Source organism: Mytilus galloprovincialis, chromosome 1 (assembly GCF_965363235.1).
Source record: "Mytilus galloprovincialis chromosome 1, xbMytGall1.hap1.1, whole genome shotgun sequence".
Lineage (NCBI taxonomy): Eukaryota > Metazoa > Mollusca > Bivalvia > Mytilida > Mytilidae > Mytilus > Mytilus galloprovincialis.
Window position 1 is genome coordinate 81,081,896 of NC_134838.1, and position 20,364 is coordinate 81,102,259.

The window sequence follows — 20,364 nt, forward strand, 5'->3', positions numbered from 1 at the left end:
GTAGAGATTAGAACAGGTAGACAAGGTAATTCAGAGATTAAGAAAAGCAATGAACAAGGGAATTTAGAGATTAAGAAAGTTAATGGAAAAGGGAATTTAGAGATTAAGAAAGTTAATGGAAAAGGGGATTTAGAGATTAAGAAAATTATTAGAAAAGGGAATTTAGAGAATAAGTAAGGTATGGAATTTAGTTTTTTAATTTGTACTTCATTCAGTCATTTATATTTTTAGTAAAACATCATTTAATGAATTGTTTAGAATGAATATAAGAGGAACTGTGTTCATAAAAAACTTATATTATTTTTTTTTTGTAGAATCTATACATGTACCTCTGTTAGGTTCTTGTCGTTTTGCACTAGCGGTCTTAGGATTTTTTGGATTACTTAACATGTATGCGATGCTTGTCAACATTAATGTTGCGATTGTCTGCATGGTGAATAGGACTTCGATATATACTATTGATAACTCTACAGTTATTTCAAATAAAGATAGTAATTGTTTTCGCCAGAAAGATCATAACTTTTCGGATGCGTCTTCTATCCCTGTAAGTTGACAATTCTTATTTGCAAATGAATAGGAATTTCCTTTAAGCACTTAAAAAACCATAAGATCATTTCTGTCATTTCAAATTCAGATAAACGGATGATGTTCTATCAATCAAAAACTTTCGGATTGGATTCTATTATTTCATTCTTCAGAACTAGAAATTAAAGAAATAAAAGATAAGGCTTCTTCTGACTTTTTTAAAGACTTATACATTAAATTTGACAAAAACTTTCATAACCGTATCTGAGCCTATGACAAAAGCGACGATTTAAATTTTGATATTACAGATGAATTCCACTTTAGCAGCAATAAACGAACTTCACATGCATATTGGATATTCATTTTCCAACTCATTCGGTATTCGAACACTTGTAGCCGATACTCAGACTTTTTGAAACGTCACCAGTATCTGAGCAGATAGTTGATGAAGCAGGGTTATCTTAAAGAACGTCGTCTTTTTTCTTAAAACAAAATTCTTTGGAAGATACTAAAACTGTGTTGATAAATATTCCGTATCAACTTTACATATAATACATGGTGTTTTTTAAGTAGGAATTCTAAATACCGACCTTGTTAATCATTCTTATTACGAGTTATACTGTTCTTTTGATTTTCTTTGTATATTTGTACTTTTACTGTTTATTACGTTTTTTGTTGTAACCTTTTGACGTGGCTCGGTATCTATACATCCCGTCATTGTGTTATAGTTTTATTGTCATTTTTTTGTACAGTTGTCTTTTACTATTGCTTATGTTCTATTTTCATAAAGTGTTATTTTCATTTTGATGATGTGGCTGCAAATATACCAGCAGTTTGCATATATGTGACCAGCCACGACATATCCAGGCTTATGGAGGTAGAACGTCATTGTGAGAAAAACGCCGTTAACTATATGTGACTAGCCACTTCCAGGCTAAAGAGAGCATTGTCTAAAATTTGCTATTTGTATATTTATCTAGAATATTCCGAAACAAAACTCTCTGTAATGTGAATTTGACTTATTTGTTGTAATAGCAATGAAACGAGTCATTTCGAATATCGGTATGAAAATGAGACTGTTCTATGACGGCTTTTATTTATTGAAGGCACTAATTTATAAAATACAAAATTATTGTATTTATTGGCTCTTAGTAATGTTCAATAGCCTATTTGAATAAAATTTCAAAGACTTAAATTTACTACAATACAAACAATTCTTAGCTCTATTTTAGAACATGTAATTTGAACTTGTTGAAATGAAGTTAGTTTAAAATTTGTCAAATTAAGCTTTAAGAATTCCTTTTTTTAATTTAGATTTATTATGCATGTCTCTATACTAAGTATGCGACGCGTAACAGTTTATAAGTAGGTGTTCTCTTAAATGCATTTTATACGGTGCATTTGTTAGGAATATATTTCAGATTTAATTTATGAAAGGAAATCTATAGAGCAGAAATTTGATTTTTTTTTGTATCAATTTAAAATGTTGTTTCAAATATTTTTCACTTCAAACGATAAAGTAAAACTTCTTCAAAACTTATATATGAGATAAAGTTCGGCGTCAGCAAAAAATTTATCATTTTTATAATTTTTCTAACAATGACGTTCTACCTCCATAAGCCGGCAAATGTCATGGCGGGTCACAATTATAATAAATCCTTTTATTTCTTTTTTAACTTGAGTTGAGCCAAGACTGAGACTTTGTATCGTGTAAGATGTCTCATTGATCCTTTACTTTCAATGGTTCGTTCTTCCTCTTTTATATATTTAATTGCATTATTCAATATCATATTTCTCATGAAGATTTATCATCAATAGTGATGAGTTTAATATCTTAAAATAGGAAGAATGTGTTTGATTTTGGGTTTGCTTTTGTTTCCTGTAAAACATCTCATTGTCAAGGACTGTCTGTTTTGAATTTGAATTCAGTATTTTTGTTATGTTACTTTTAAAGAGAGATCTTAAAATTGTATAGAAGATCAAAATAGATATAGGAAGATGTGGTGTGAGTGCCAAGGAGACAACTCTCCATCCAAATAACAATTTATAAAAGTGAACCATTATAGGTCAATGTACGGCCTTCAACACAGAGACTTGGCTCACACCGAACAACAAGCTATAAAGGGCCCCAAAATTATTAGTGTAAAACCATTAAACAGACCTTTAAAGAAATTATTAATTTAGTTCCAATTGGAAAATAGAACTCAAGTCAATTTTTAAATATTTACCCATTTCTGCCAAAATAATGATGAAATATATTACTCATTGTCTGGTACGTTGTGAATTAGAAAGGATTTGTCTGTTTACATTATATAAAAAAAAAAAATCATCTCTTTACACTGGAAAATATGTGGGTGTTTTAGTAGCTAATGAACTGTTAAAAATTATCAAACATATCTAAATGCATCATGATTAAACCGAACACCAGGAAAAGATTTTCAACAAAATTGCACCATTTTGTGTGCTTGGAACGTTCTGAAATGGACATGAATTGGTTAAAGAATAACAGAATCTGGTCCATCACTGACGGACTAAAACAATCGAATTTATAAATAAGCAGACCAATAATAAAGAGAGTTAGACTTTTCTTTATTTTAGTCTCTTGGTTATTATATAGGGCGGTGAGTTAAATTGGGACCCAGAGATACAAGGATATGTACTTGGTGGATTCTACTGGGGTTATTTGATAACACAGATGCCAGCAGGATGGATAGCTACAAGATATGGGGGAAAGATTGTGACTGGTTGGAGCATGTTTGTATCAATGATATTCACATTGTTAACACCATTTGCTGCTAGAACTAGCTTCATCTTTGCAGTAGTTGTTAGGATTGTTATCGGTTTATCTACTGTAAGTCATATATTATAAGAGAGAGAGAGAGAGAGAGAGAGAGAGAGAGAGTAATTAAAAAAAATCAGAAAACTAAATGAAAAATGCAAAGCAACGATATTGTGGGAATTATTTGGAATAGGATGTTACAAAATGTGTAATACAATATTTAAATATGTTCTTTACAAAATCTATCTGATTGATTAAATGAGTTCACATGACTCAAACCAGATAAAAAGATCATCCTACAGGTATATTGTTATAATTTTATATTTTTGATAATTTGGAAACCGATAATGTTTAACATGTTTAATAGGGAGCAGTATTTCCGGCTATGCATTCTCTTCTTGGTAACTGGGTTCCTCCATCAGAACGAAGCAAGTTTACTGCAATGACGTACTCTGGTAAGTAATTTGGTTACTGTTCATGCATTTAAAAAAAACAACAAATAAGCAAATAATAAATAATGTAAATAAAATTGTAATAGATAAATAAAATACCTATAAAAAGTGTTCTAGGGATAGAACTAGCAGAGTCTGTACTACGGTAGAATTGTCAACATTTGTTCTAGTTTAGAACTTTCCAATGTATTTCTACGTAAGAACAGCTGGTGTGTTGAGAACAATTATAAAGACTATTCAAAAGCAGTTCTCTTGACAGTTCATGAAACTTTAAAGAGAGGTAAAAACTATTGATAACGGTAGTTTGATTCCGCTATACTGCCATATGTATTTGTTTTAAATCTGGACTCTCCCATGTGATATTCAATGACACTTTATGCAGCTCCATTAACTTATTACTTCTCATTTTCAGTGAATTCAAATAAATTAAAAATTAACAGGGGAGGTTCAAAAAGCTCAAAAATGATTTTGTATCGAAAAGTCTTCCCCTGTACTATAATATCTTGGTTCTCTTTCTTCAAGTGTCATCCTTAATATATTCCATTATGTGAATCATATTCCTGTTTGACCAGAAAAACGGAGTAAGGTGGACACTAACGCTTCATTGAATCTGTTTTTATTTTATTTTGCACATTACACAGGTAAAACTTTTATCGTCTTGGTTAGCCCAATGCAATTGTTAGGTTCGAGCATTCATTTTTTTTTCATATTCTGCATCTACTATCTACTTTCTTTAGATTATCAGATCATGACAAAGGAACAAATATATTCTAAAGTTGAAATGTGTTGTGTGGTTATTGTCTGTAGGATACACAGGATTATTTATTGTATTGTCACTTGTCTTATATTGCAATCCACGTTTTAACAAAATTGTATAAATAACAAACTTGATGTACAATTTAAAACATCTGCAATCATATATTTAAGTTTGTCTCGGCAAAGAAACATGCAAACTGAAAGCAGAAATAACAGTTAATTTGATACCTCCGAAATGACTACAAATCTTTATTTCAGACAATAATAGAAGATGAATTTCAAATCTGCAATCTATTCTGCATCGAAATAAAACTTCATTTTAAATAACACTGTGACGTTAATGTTTTCATTCCAGGTACACAACTTGGCATTGTTGTAACATTTGCACTTGGTTCATTGATGTGTGCACATGGTTTTGCTGGAGGTTGGCCGTCCATATTCTACGTCTGTGGTATGTTAATAAATTTGAAACATTTAAAGTGTACAGCATATGAGCTTGAATAACCTTTTTTAAGTACGTTTGCAACACTTTATTTTTAAGGCCATGATACGTACATAAATAAAGGTATACCGCTGTTCAAAACACGTAAATCCATAGACATAAACGGGGATATAAAAAAGTTAAAAATGTCAAATAAAGTACGTAGTTTAAGAGAATTAAGGACAAAAAATTCCTAAAAGTATTGCCAAATACAACTAAGTATTTCAAAAATTCAAAGTTTTATAAACAGTTAATTTATAATTATTACCATATCAATGATAGTTCATATCAACACAGAAGTGCTAGCTACTGGGCTAGTTATACCATCGGGGAATAAAAACTACACCAGCAGTGGCATTGACCCAGTGATGAAGTTTCCTTTAACTGAACTTTCTATCCATGCTACAATAATTTTCATTAAATTCTCTTTATCTTCGTGCTTTTAATGCGTCCACCAGAGGCAACAGGGGCATCAAGTGTTATCTCTGGACCGTATTTCCGTATTTCTGCACTTCCAAAACTAACATACATAATTTAGATTTAGGCAATGATTTCCTTGCCGTTCTAAAGTTATGCTACTTTTTTGTTTGGAAATTACATTTTTTGTTTCCGCACGCAAACTTAAGTCTTCTCATCCAAACCTTAGGCAATGATAAAAACTTCAGCTAGCATACAGAGTTCAAATTTTGGAAGTGAGTCACTTAACGTTGTAGAATTATGCTTCTTTATAAATTTGAAAACTGCAAATATTTTCGTTTCCCATTCTTACTGAAGTTTGTCTCATTTACATTTTATGAAACTCATACATAATTTTAGGAATATTTATCAAAAAGTAGTATTTTAATATTTAGCCCCATTGTACTATTTAGTCAGCCATCAGTCTTACCCTGATATACCCTTTTGTTTGGGTAATTAATACTGATAGCGTTTGACATTTTTAGCCGAACAGATTTATCAATTTTACATAACTTAAATTATTGTATTCATATTCTGGACGCTAGTCTTTGCTCCTTTATAATATAACTAGAACACACCCGCGAAATCGTGGGCATTCAGAGCGTAGTTGAAAGTATGTAAAGTGTTGTTGGAAGAATTTTGTAAAATATTGAATGACTGGAGAATTTGAGGAATAGTATCAAAAGTCATAGGTACGTTGAGACAGGAAAAATTTTTTTTTATCCCTCCTCCTTTATTTTCAAAATTCCCAATTTTTGGTTGTCTATTAATTTCAATATTTAGTATGATATGAACATTCAATTAATGAGCCTGTAATCCAGTGATTGTCGTTTGTTTATGTATTACATATTTGTTTTTCGTTCATTCTCTTGTACATAAATAAGGCCGGTAGTTTTCTCGTTTGAATATGTTTTACATTGTAATTTCGTGGCCTTTTATAGCCGACAATGCGGTATATGGGCTTTGCTAGTTGTTGAAGGCCGTACGATGACCTACAGTTGTAAATTTCTGTCTCATTTTGGTCTTTTGTGGAGAGTTGTCTCAACATGGCAATCATACCACATCTTCTTTTTTTTGTAATCAATTTTTTTTTGGAAAAGATTTGACTTGAGAATTTCAGAAAAGGTATCAAAAGTTTACATGAATAATTTTAGCACTTATCTGTATGATCGGCCTGTATATTATGAACATTCGTTACTATATAAATAAAGTTTACTAATCGATCGGTGGTTATTGATATATCATACAGACCCTCTCTATTTAATAAACTGTGTGACAGCCGTGGATAGTAAGCTTGAAAATGATAGCAGATAGTTTTCTGAAAAAACACTTTATTGGTAGTATATTTTATGTTCAAAGAATACAGAAAAACGCAAACCGGAAGTCTAATCTGACTTAAAATTTTGTCCAATGACGGAAACAATATCCGGATGTCTTTTTTCTCGTTTTTCTCCCAAAATAACCCAATCTGAATAATCATATGAATGGATGACAAATGCGACTATGCACTGTACCTATAGGACACAGAGGCATGTTGATTAATTTATTGGGGAAAGAAGAGAAGCGACACACAAAATGAGGTCTTCTCGTTTAATAGTATAGATTCACTAACAAAAAACAATTATGAAGCTAAGAAATGGAAAAATATTAAATACTAAACTTGTTCAAAGGGTATCTACACGTCTCAATCTTCAAAATCGGTTATCTAAAAATACTACCATCGCTAACATTTTTAACAATAAAAATTGTGGTTACCCTTCTATCGATAAGTGTCATGCCAAAAAATGACTTACATGTCCCCGTCTTTCCACCAACAATACGGTAAGGTCCACGTTTAATGGTCGCACATTTTCTTTGAATTTTGAAACTGATATAACTTGAAAAACAAACAGTATTATTTACTCACATGAAACAAACCGGGATGTGGTATTCAGTACGTAGGAGACACTGGACGATATTTATCTAAACGCACTCAAGAACATCTGTATCGTTTTAAAAGACCCATATCATTTAGCAACACATTAAGAAGCACAACCATCCTTTTAAATATTTAGCAGTTCAACCTTTAGAAGTAGTAAATAAGCAGCCTAGTGAATCTCATTCAAAGTTTGTACGATCACGGAAAATAATAGAATTAAATTGGATTAAAAAAATTACAGACAGTCTACCCTCTCGGTCTTAATGATAATATCATGGGAATTGGTAATATATCTAGAACCGATTCCGTTAACATTTTGAATATAGTTTCTAAAACTGTTCGTAAAAACCGTTCTCACGGTCGTAGAACAAATCGCGATCAAAGAAAATTTCGGACCAATCATACCAATATTTCGGACCTAATTTCTATTTCAAAAAACAACGGCAGACATTATCTGTTAACAAAACTCTGTTCATTACCGGTTAATAAGTTAAATAAAATTTTGGAGGATTGCAACACAATTTCATATAGCAGTCCTAAGTATGAAATTGTTCAAATTATTATGGCATATTGTTATTCTAAACTATTGCCCAAAATTCATCGTTCAAGACCGAGAGTAAAAATCATTCCTCAGTAAAGGACCTAAATATCGTCCCCCGTCAATTATTGATTGGAATGAGTGTCGTAATATCATCCACGACTCACTCCATACTTACTGTATGAAATGGATAAAACGGGTAAAAAGCTGACAAAAAATCTTTGGACTCTTTTTTTAATTCAGTAATGAAGATAGTTGATATACGTATTCAACATTTTAAAGAACATTTTGGATTATGGACTTTCCAAATTGATCTTCCTCTAAGTTCAGTATTTTTGTGATTTTACTTTTACTATTAACAATAATAACCACAATAAACCTATTTCTCGTATCAAACATAAACTCAAAGAACTAGTCAAGTAATTTGTTTATGTCCCGGCCGATAAAGCTGCTAATAATATTATTATTGTTTGACGTAAATGTTACATAGAGGTTCTGAAAAAAGAAATCACCAATTCATCAACATTCCAAACTGACTTCATTTTTAGAAAACGACATCTGCAACAAACATAAACGTTTAGCTACCGCTTTACAAGCCGAGCCAAATACAATGAAAGTCCCAACTATGTATTCGCTTCCGAAGCTACACAAAGCACCTTAGAAATATAGATTTATTTCGTCTTCAAGCCATTGTTCCACTACTAAATTGTCTATTCTTCTTACCATCACACTTGGTACAATTAAAAACCTGATAATAAATTGTTCAAATAAGTGGAATTAATTACTTTTGGAGTGTCAAGAACTCGTTGGAAGTACTTGATAAATTGCATGCTTATATTGGTGATTTTGAATCTGTTCAAAGTTTTGATTTGTCTACCCTGTATACCACATTGACTCACATTCTCATTAAGAAAAAATTCACACACCTAATTAAATGGGCATTTAAAAAGTCAGAATGTGAATATATATGTTCAAACTCTTTTAGGTCATTTTTTAGTAGCAATAAACAAAAAAAAAACTATGTCAATTGGACATGCTTTGATACTATATATGCCCTTGAATTTTTACTAGATAACATTTTTGTTCGCTTTGGGGATTCCGTATATCGTCAGTTTATTGGAATTCCAATGGGGACTAACTGTGCACCACTTATTGCGGACCTGTTTTTGTATTGCTATGAGTTACAATTTATGACAAAAATAAGCAAAGACCCATCGAAACAACATCTGATAAACAATTTTAACAATACTTTTAGATATTTGGATGATATTTTGGCTCTCAATAATGACGTCTTCAGTATGTATATTAAAGAAATTTATCCTGTTGAACTTACTTTAAATAAATCTAATACTAACAATGACCACTGCCCTTTCCTCGATCTTGATATCTATATCACTAACGGAAAGCTGAATACTAAAATTTATGATAAAAGAGATGATTTTTCATTTCCTATCGTTAATTATCCATTTTTAGATGGTGACGTTCCCTTGTCACCATCTTACAGTGTTTATATATCTCAACTTGTACGATTCGTTCGTGTATGTAACAATGTTTTAGATTTTAACGAGAGAAATTTATGTATTACTGAAAAATTATTACACCAGGGTTTTCGATATCACAAACTAGTCAAAACATTTACTAAATTTTATCATCGGTATAAGGACATCATTCGTAAATATAGCTCAACATGCAGACTTCTTATACGTTCAGGTATTTCTCATCCAATTTTTTATGGAAATATTCTTTATAAAGCACAAAGGTGTCAGTATTCACCTCAAAAACTAATCAAACCTTTGAATAGACTTATTAAGAAGGGATATAGTTACGATACTGTTGTCAGGTAATTAAAGATTGCATATTTTGGCGTTAATACTGATTCACTTATAGGGTCTTTGCATCGGAACTAAATACATTTATTCAAAAACCAGTTGTTGGCATGACACGGGTTATGTTCTTCTCATATATGTTATGATGGTATGATACTAAACCCCTAACGGGAAGGATTATGCTTGATGTTCATATGATCATGAAATCATAATCTTTCAGTCTGTTTAATTGAAGTCTGGAGCTGGCATGTCAGTTAACTGATAGTAGTCTGTTGTTATTTATGTGTTATTGTCATTTTGTTTATTTTCTTTGGTTACATCTTCTGACATCAGACTCGGACTTCTCTTGAACTGAATTTTAATTTGCGTATAGTTATGCGTTTACTTTTCTACATTGGCTAGAGGTAAAAGGGGGAGGATTGAGATCTCACAAACATGTTAAACCCCGCCGCATTTTTGCGCCTGTCCCAAGTCAGGAGCCTCTGGCCTTTGTTAGTCTTGTGTTATTTTAATTTTAGTTTCTTGTGTACAATTCGGAAATTAGTATGGCATTCATTATCATTGAACTAGTATATATTTGTTTAGGGGCCAGCTGAAGGACGCCTCCGGGTGCGGGAATTTCTCGCTACATTGAAGATCTGTTGGTGACCTTCTGCTGTTGTTTTTTTTCTATGGTCGGGTTGTTGTCTCTTTGGCACATTCCCCATTTCCATTCTCAATTTTATAATGCTAAGAACCACACCATTTAGACGGAGTTCGAATAGGCGTTGTGAGGTGTCGCCTATTAGTGAGATGTCTACTATAAGTGAGATTTCTACTATTAGTGAGTTGTCTACTATTATTGAGTTAAGTTCTATTTTAACTTGGAAATTGAAAAGCTTAAGCATAAGGGAAGCACCCTTTATAAATATGTCACAAATCGAAATTACTTCTGACTGCGTCAGTACAAAATGATCTTGTCTCTTCTTATTAGGCATTTCAAGTTTTATATGGTTAATTTTATGGATGTGGTTTGTAAGTGATAAACCAGCCGAGCACAAACGAATTTCAAGAGAGGAAAAAGAATACTTAATGTGTTTATTAGCAGACAGTACCCATGACACTAAAAAGAAGGTAAACCATTATAAACACTTATTCAAAATTGAGAATGGAGAAGGGAATATGCCAAAGAGACAACAATTCGACCAGAAAACAGAAAACAGCAGAAGGCCACCTATGGGTTGTCAACGCAGAAAGAAAATCCCGCACCCGGAGGTGGTTCTCAGCTGGCCCCTAAATAAAATTGTGTACTAATTCAGTGAAAATAGACGTCACACCAAACTCCAAAACATATAAATGAACTAAAGTTTAAAAAAAAGGGCACAAATGTATTAATCTAGGAGTACATCGCTGTTAATGACAGTTAGTTCAAAGTTAAATTTTGACTAAAAAAGTTAAATTTCCCATGTTTTCCAAAGACAATTTTTTTTTGACGGGACGTGTTATGGTTTACAAATGTCCGGTGTCCATCCGTCCGTCTGTCCGTCTATCTGTCTGTCAGTCTCTCTGTCTGACTGTCCGGCGTAAACATGTCGCACCGTAACTTGAGAACGATTTATCCAAATTTCATGAAACTTAATATAGTTGTTTCTTATGATGGTCAAATGAGCTGTATACTTTTTGGTGAAAATAAAATAAAAACTTTTTGAGTTACGGCACTTTGTAACTAAAACAGGGGGGTGTTTTTTTTTCACATGTCGCTCTGTATCTCAAAAACTAATTTTGATTATTGCTTAAAACTTTACACACTTCTTAGTTGTATTAATCTTAAGATCTGTATACTTTTTGGTGATGATTCAAAATTTCATTTTTGAGTTATTGAGTATTTTGTAAAAAAGGGGGAGGTTTTTTTTTACATGTCGCGCCGTACCTCAAAAACAATTTATGATTATTGCTTTAAACTTTACACACTTCTTTGTTTTATTAATCTAAAGATCTGTATACTTTTTGGTTTTGATTCAAAATTTTATTTAAGTGATATTTAGTTTTTTGTAAAAAAAAAAAGAGGGGGGGGGGGGGTCACATGTCCCGCCGTATCTGAAAAAAACCCAATATATATGGTTATTGCTAAAAACTTTCTCGGAAACTATTTATGATTATTGCATTAAACTTCTACACCAGACGTCGAGCGTATCATGCGCTCATGGCGCGCAGCTGTTTATTGATTCTGTACGTAAATCTTTTTATTACAAAATCAAACCAACAAATTGTTCAACTATGTATGAAGACTTTCTTTAATTGTTTGTCAAAATGTTTAATATCTTCTTTTATGAAAAACTGGAGATAAGAAAATAAATAACACAATACGTACTTTAAAAGACATGTCTAAATGATATAAGTAATAAAAGAGTCGCAAAAACACAAAATGGAAAACATGCATTATTCAAAATAAATTGCTAAGAAGGCTAGAGATTTTTATTTGAAAACACTTATTCGTGTTTTTAAAGGAACTACAGGTGCCCTGGTTGGAGATTGCAAAGGCAATGCCGAATTATGCCATAGTGGTATCTAATATAACATGTGATTGGGGTCTTTATACACTGCTAACATACATCCCAACTTACATGAACGATGTTTTAAAGCTTGATATCACAACGGTAAGTCACAGAAACTGCAATGTTTGATAAATCAGAAAAAAAGTATAAGACCAATGTACCAGCAAGAATAATCTCTCGATATATTGTGAAAAAGTAATAACTTTATGTAGGAAACAACGTACAAGGCCGTAGCTAGGCATCTTATTTTAGTGCGGCAAAATGATTTAGCCGAGCGAAGCGAGGCGAAAAATATTTTTGGAGGGTATGAAATGAATGGTGCAAAATCCTGCATTCTAGGCAATTTTAGAGAGTTTGATAATGTTTTGAATTTGAACACTTTTTATATAAATTTTTCATATTTTAAGACTTTTACTAACACCAAATTTTTAAAAACTTTATTTAGATTTATATGTAAGATAATCATCAAAATATCACTGATTTGAGGCTGCTGCAAGAACATAAAACAAACATCGATTCAGTAGAGTTTGCCAAATTTTTCTATGGCCGGTTCAGTCAAATCGTTTCAGAATCATAATTTGGTCTGCTGATATCCTTATCGCGATGAACATGGAGCATGGCAAGACCGCATAATCTTTCGCCACTCATGCATGCTCTTTTCCAAAATTTCAGTCGTTTCAGGGCAGTCAATGTTTCTAAAGGTAGCGCAATGTCTTCTTCCAATTCCTTCTCCATCAGCAATTCGGTAGCAGCATCGGTAGTAACAGTTTTGTTAGCAAAAGGAATTAAACTCTCCTGTAAGCACCATCATACAGTCGCAGTTACAAAATATTTAACTCGCTTTTATGCTGACAAACAGTAGACAAACTAGGTATAGAATGAGATAAGATACATGTATATGATTCTATCTATATAGAGTAAGTACAAATGTATATATGATATGGGTACAGGGGAATTGGAATGGAGTTTTTGACGTTTACATGTAGTTTCAAATTATTTCTGGAAATAGTTGGTGGTATTTTAGTTCCAGAATCTATAAATTTAGGGGTTAGGGGTTGGAATGTCCGATTCCGAAACCCCGAATATAAAGAAACGAAATTCCGTAGTCCCGAATAAGTAAAGACAAAATCCTGTGTTAAAGGTAGATACCATTCCTCAATAATATCAAATTGGAATATGGGATATTCTTTCAACTTTTTAGGTTAAAGAAACATGGATAAAAACTAATCCATGCATTCATGTTTTATATTATTTATATTTTATTTATCTGTAAAGAGAAAGATTAAAGTTCGTGAAATGAATACACAGACAGGACTCCCCCTTGCGATGCCCAGTACTTGATTTGTCAAAAGTTGGTGAAACGGAGTAATGAATACGCAGACATGACTGTCCCCTTCCGAAGACCAGTACTTGATTTGTCAGTCTACTTATCGTTTTTGGATTGTTCTAATGAAGTTATATGCAATACTCAGACTGTGTTCACAAAAAAAACTAGTTTACTAGAGTTATTCCTTCTTTACCTTCAGTTTCGCTTTTCCTTTTTCTGCAAGATAATGTTAAGATCCATGGTGATTATCGTTACTAGGTTAATGTAATCGAGAAACATTACCCGTTGAGATGCTGAGTTATATCCAGGAAAAATAGTTTAAAAGGAATGATGACAAGTTATAGAAATTAAGGTTGAGACAGAACAACAAATGACTATTAAATTTATAAATATGTATAAAAAAATAATCAGTGTCGAAATTTTAGTTAGGCAATTGCCTCACTTGCCTCAAGGGTAGCTACGGCCTTGACGTAGAAAAGGTTTTTAAAATGTGAACTCATAATTGTTTTTAAAAAGCAGTCCTCTTTCGATAGTTGATTATATAATGGTTATAATGAATTGTATCTTTTTGCTGTAAATGATGATGAAAAATGTTAAACTTTAGATAAAAGGGGGACGAAAGATACCAGAGGGACAGTCAAACTCATAAATAAAAAATAAACTGACAACACCATGGTTAAAAATGAAAAAAGACAAACAGACAAACAATAGTACACATGACACAACTTGGAAAATAAAGAATAAACAACACAAACTCCACCAAAAACTAGGGTTGATCTCAGGTGCTCCGGAAGGGTAAGCAGATCCTGCTCCACATGTGGCACCCGTCGTGTTGCTTATGTGATAACAAATCCGGTAAATACTAGTAGTCTAATTCGGCAAGTCACGTTCATGAAAGGGAAGGGGATTGTAGTTACGACGTGATGATTTCAACTTCACCATTTGGAACCCTTGATTTAATAGCTTCCTTGTGACCAACAACACTCTATCAAGAAAATCATGATAGGAAATGCAAGCAAAGGTATATCGTATAAATTGGGAGATATATACACCGTATGCCGGTATGAATGTTGCTACTTAGAAATGGAAAGTTCACAATTGGATAGCTGAAATCATCTCTTTTGACGTAAAGTTTTGTTTTCAACCGACCCTCATTATCAATTTCTAGATGTAAGTCAAGTTGAGGCTGACTTAACTGTATCTGTTGTATCCTTTAACTTTAGTTCGATGGGATAGGTGCGTTCAACAAAGTCATTAAATTTTGAATTATTTAGTGAAAGAACATCATCTATATAGCGGAAAGTTGTATTCATATTTTATTTAACTATTTCATCAGTCTTTAGATTCTATGTTGTGTTTTCTGTACTGTTGTTTGTAAGCGTTCTTCGCATTTTGTCATGAATTGTCAAATTGATTTCGACTTTTGGGTATGAATATCCCTTAAACCTTGTCAAAGCTTCTTTTACAGGCCCAGATATTTTTGGAAGTGGGTCTCTTTTAAAAATAAAGTAAGCATGTCACTTTTACTATGAAATGTAAGCGATCAATTTGCAATCAATGTTTTGAAGTTGATATTTATTAAGGACTATAACGAAAACAAAATTTAACTTAGAAAATATTTACAGTCCAATACACTCCCTCCTAGGATGACCCAGGGAATTATAATAGCAATCAGTCATAGTTTATTCGCCTTGAGAAATACAACCCTGCTCCTAAAATTCGAGGATAGTCAATCTGGCTATACGGGATACGTAGATACATAACCAAGTTAGATATTATATGGCCAATAATCTAAAGGATCGCGCAGCGGTCACACTTTTTCTTTGATTCTGCAATAATAGAGTTGGGCTGATTGGTTGACTGATGAATGTTTAATCAACGCCCGTTTGCTAGACAACATGCAAATTCATAATTCTACTGGACTTCGCATTGTGAACGAGACCATACTAACATATTGACTAGTCTTTAGATTTCTATGTTGTGTCTTGTGTACAATTATTTGTCTGTTTGTCTTTTATTTTTTTTCGTCATGCCGTTGTTAGTATATTTTCGATCTGTGAGTTTGAATGTACCTTTGGTAACTTTTGCCCCTCTTCTTCAACAATGATTCCAATGATGAGGTGAAATGACTTCATTTCTAGTTTGTTATCAATCATCAACGATTATTTAATATGAGTGCTATCTAATAAAATGCATATAACAGTTACAAAACATAGAAACAAACTCGAATTTGTGATAGAATTGGGCCTTTTATATTCAAACTGACTCACTGTTTATTGTAAACAGTCCCTTTGGATCGATTGAAAGGTATGCTTAAAGTTTGGAAAATATAAACTAAGTGCCTATAGTACTTTTTGTATCAATTATTGTAGTATAAAATAATGTTCATATTGATCAATTGAAGTAACTGATACAAAATTAACTTTCAGAATGGACTCTTTTCATCATTACCATATATTGTTTTCTGGGCGACTGTATTTTGTGGAGGCTGGCTTGCTGACTGTTTCCGGGACAGAAAATTGATGTCGACTACTAATACCCGTAAAGTATTTGACACTGTTGGTAAGACTCATCAAAATGTTAACCTTTTATTAAAGTAGCATTTCAAATATTCAATTATCAAATATTCAAAATCAAAGTTATATAAAAACAATTGTTTGTTGATGATGGTTTTAAAAGTCATTATTTAATTAATCTGTATGTTCTTCTTTCGTTTCACAGTTTTTTTAATTCTAGAATGAAATAGATCATATTATATTAAGAAATAAAATCAGAGTTTGTCACTTTATTTAAATTCCCTCATAAAATCTGCATATTCAGTACAGTTTTATCTGTTTCAGCAAAATTAGGTCCTGCTTCCATGTTGATTGGTTTAGGTTATGTCGACTGTTCCCAAACTGCCTTGGCCATTGTATTGGTTATTCTTGCTGTAAGTTCGGCAGGATTTCAGTACAGTGGATGGGTTGTTAATCATATTGATATAGCACCTAGCTATGCAGGGATCTTGCTTGGAATATCGAATTCTCTGGCATCTACAACAGGAATTATATCCCCAATTATAGTCGGGGCTATCACAGAAAAGGTTAGTTTTTTAAGAAAAAAATGTGCGACTACATTTCGTTTTGCAGTCGAACATATATTTTGAGGATTATAATATAGTATTTATTGTTATATGTATTCATTTGTCAAAATTTAAAATAACAAAAATACCGCACTCCGAGGAAAATTCAAAAGGGAAAGTCCGTAATCGAATGGCAAAATGCTCAAACACATCATACGAATGGATAAAAACTCAACTGCAGTGACATTTGATTTAAGAATCACATGCTTTGTGCTATGCGTCACTGAGACAAACAAATTTACATTTGAAATTACATCGATTATGGAATGGAACCTAGAAAAATAAGATCTATGGAGCAAGCTTTCTAACTTACAAGTTGTGTTTTTTGTTTATCGAAACAATTACAAAAAATATGGTTAATTAAATTGTAATACAGTCGAGTATGCTTTTTAAAATATGCGTACCTCAACAAATTGGAAGTTGCTTCATCAATAAACTCTATAATAATATAATCCTTTATACCAGAAATGAAATTTTGTATTTATACGTGACGCGTGTTTCGTCTTCCAAAGACTTATCAGTGACGCTCGACTAAGAAAAATATATTTAAGATGGCCGAATAAAGTACGAAGTTGAAGAGAATTGATGGCCAAACATTCCTAATTAATTCTTTTATTAAAAACAGCTGAGGTAATCTTTTCCTGAAACAGAAAAGCCTTAGAATCTCAAAAACTGAAATGATTGACCTAAAATAAGTTACATACGATGATATCAAATTTCCAATAATCAAATTTTTCGTGTTTGGATATTTTTCTTTGAATTCCGTATAAAATCCAGCGTGCATCCCTCGGTCTTAAATTGTACCGTTATAAAAGTTTTTAGGAGGGGGGGGGAATCTCAAATTTGTGTTTATATAGATAGATACAGGGAGATGTGGTGTGAGCGCCAATGAGACAACTCTCCATCCAAATAAATATTTTAAAAAAGTAAACCATTATAGGTCAATTTACGGCCTTCAACACGGAGCCTTGGCTCACACCGAACAACAAGCCATACAGGGCTCCAAAATTACTTGTGTAAAACCATTCAAACGGGAATGTATGTTTTAGAATTCGAAAATACAATTCTTAAAATAAAAAGGTGGTGTCAATGACAAAATAATGTTAGAATAATCTGGAAATATTTGTTTGTATGTTAGTTTGTTCTTTTAATTGTTTGTTTGTTTGTTTGGTTTTAATTTTTGTTTCTGTTGTTCCTGTTGTGATGTTTTGTTTTGTTATGTTTTTTTTTATTTTGACACAATTTTTAATATCTCGTCAATTATGAATTTTCTTAAAAGAACGACAACGGATAATATAAATCGAGTTTTTCATAAAGTCATATCAAAAAAGAATCATCATCCAAAAACAACAGTTTTAGGTTTCTTCTTACTTGTGTACGATAATGTACTGAACTCACTCAAGTATGTATTCGTCTTGTCTTTACAGTCACAAACTCGAGCCGAGTGGCAGATAGTTTTCTATATTGCAGCAGGCATGTATATATTTGGTGCAATCTTCTATATTGTATTTGCAAGTGGTGAATTACAGCCATGGGCGAAGGACTCTTGTTCAAATCCATCGGAAGAACAAAATACTGAAAATTTTCTGGACAATGAGGATGGTTTATAATTTTTCATCCATTGTTACTGATTGCAATACTTGTACTTTGTACAAATCAACGGTTTCTGTGATATTTTATATGTATATTTTCTATTTGTTGCTTATTGATTTCTCATTCTAATATGACGTGCTTCTTTCGCTTTGTGAACAAACCCATGCTCTAAATCCAATAAAATTTGTTTGCACATGCGTATATTGACTTCTTCATAATAATGAATTTTTGTCGAGCCTGCAACTTTTGTTGCAGAAAGCTCGACATAGGGATAGTGATCCAGCGGCGGCGGCGGCTTTAGCTAACTTCTTCAAAGCTTTATATTTAAGAAGGTGGAAGACCTGGATGCTTCATACTTTGTATATGGATGCCTTATGTTACGAAGTTTTCGTCAGTCACATGTCCAATGTCCTTGATCTCACTTTCATGGTTCAGTGACTACTTGAAAATAAAGTTAAGATTTTTTGTAATGAAATCTCTCTTACTGTAAGTAATAGGATAACTATATTTGGTATGTGCGTACCTTACAAGGTCCTCGTGTCTGTCAGATAGTTTTCACTTGACCTCGACCTCGACCTGAATCAGTGAACAAGGTTAAGTTTTGGTGGTCAAGTCCATATCTAAGATACTATTAGCAATAGGTCTAGTATATTTGGTGTATAGAAGGACAGTAAGGTGTACATGTACAACTGGCAGGTGTCATCTGACCTTGACCTCATTTTCATGGTTCAGTGGTTATAGTTAAGTTTTTGTGTTATGGTTTGTTTTTCTTATATTGTATGCAATAGGTCTACTATATTTGGTGTATGGAATGATTAAAAAGTGTACATGTCTAGCTGTCAGGTGTCATCTGACCTTGACCTCATTTTCATGGTTCAGTGGTCAAAGTTAAGTTTTTGAGTTTTTGTCTTTTTTTCTAATACTAATTGCAATAGGTCAACTTTGATTGGTGTATGGAAATATTTTTTGATCTATATGTCAGTCGCAGAGGTTTTATTTGACCTTTACCTCATTGATAAGTTTTTGTGTTTTGGTCTGTTTTTCTTAAACCATAAGCAATAGGTCAACTATATTTGATGTATGGAAGAACTGTTAGCTGTACATGTCTGTCTGGCATGGTTAATCTGACATTGACCTCATTTTCATGGTTCATTGGTCAATGTTTAGTTTTTTTGGTTAAGTTTTTGTGACAGTTGTAATAAAGCTCAATGGTCGGGTTGTTGTCGCTTTGACACATTCCCCATTTCCTTTCTCAATTTTATTATATTTAGGACCATCAACATAATATCAATGATTAGTAAAGAAGGCGGGACATTTTAGCGTGTGCACTCTTGTATCAAATTAGCATGCACTTAATATATTTCCTTAACTTTAAAAAAAATTTCAAACTCTTAAATGCTGCACATGATGTTACTTATTCATTTATTATGACTGTTAAGTGTTGCATACCGAAAATGACATATTTGACCTAGATACGACAACCGTTCATGCTGGCTGTTTAAACTCCTTCCTCTGAAAAATCACAGTGCCAGTCGTTTGCTTCTTCACAAACAAACAAGGGAGGTTCATGGAAAAGCCTACACAAATGCAAGCCTTTTACATCTATACTTATCGGACATAGAAATTACCTTAATCGTCCTATTCAGAATCGAAATAATGGATGCAAGCTATACTGTATCGTAGTTTTAACATGGGTAGGCATTATATTGGTGTTATTTTAGTCCTCACTATCGCTCGGCCAAAATAAGTTTGATGTCACATAACGGTATGGTACTGAGTTGATAGTCTTTCTTATGTAATTTTGATTTTAAAATATTTATTAATGTATATAACAAGAACTTGCGTTGCCTATGAGTCGTAGTAGATCAACTTGCACATCACCCAATTTCCCCCCATTGAAATTGAAAAAAATTCACTCTTTGTTTAATTGAAAAAGATTATAACGTGTACAAGACTGTGTTATAATTAATAAGAGTAATAAATTGGATAAAGTCAGTATCTGTGGCTAATGGACATTTTATTTAGAATATGTATTTCTATATTTAACCTTAATTTCAT

The 20,364-nt window shown here is 32.5% G+C and overlaps 1 protein-coding gene across 1 annotated transcript; it reads left to right on the forward strand.

The window, feature by feature from the left end:
* Positions 1 to 381: 381 nt before the first annotated feature.
* Positions 382 to 18,499, forward strand: LOC143085560 (sialin-like). The gene is made up of 9 exons (XM_076261993.1): positions 382 to 544; positions 3,143 to 3,376; positions 3,672 to 3,759; positions 4,868 to 4,963; positions 10,705 to 10,844; positions 12,218 to 12,367; positions 16,022 to 16,154; positions 16,433 to 16,674; positions 18,141 to 18,499. The coding sequence occupies exons 1-9, from the start codon at positions 389 to 391 to the stop codon at positions 18,321 to 18,323; spliced, it is 1,422 nt and encodes a 473-aa protein (XP_076118108.1). The 5' UTR covers positions 382 to 388; the 3' UTR covers positions 18,324 to 18,499.
* Positions 18,500 to 20,364: the final 1,865 nt, after the last annotated feature.

Excerpts from the sequence above, each read along its gene's own strand:
- LOC143085560 (XM_076261993.1), top strand. The coding sequence starts at position 389 with ATGTATGCGATGCTTGTCAACATTAATGTTGCGATTGTCTGCATGGTG. Across the intron at positions 12,368-16,021 it reads TAAAGCTTGATATCACAACG|AATGGACTCTTTTCATCATT; the intron begins GTAAGTCACAGA and ends ATTAACTTTCAG. Across the intron at positions 16,675-18,140 it reads TCGGGGCTATCACAGAAAAG|TCACAAACTCGAGCCGAGTG; the intron begins GTTAGTTTTTTA and ends TTGTCTTTACAG.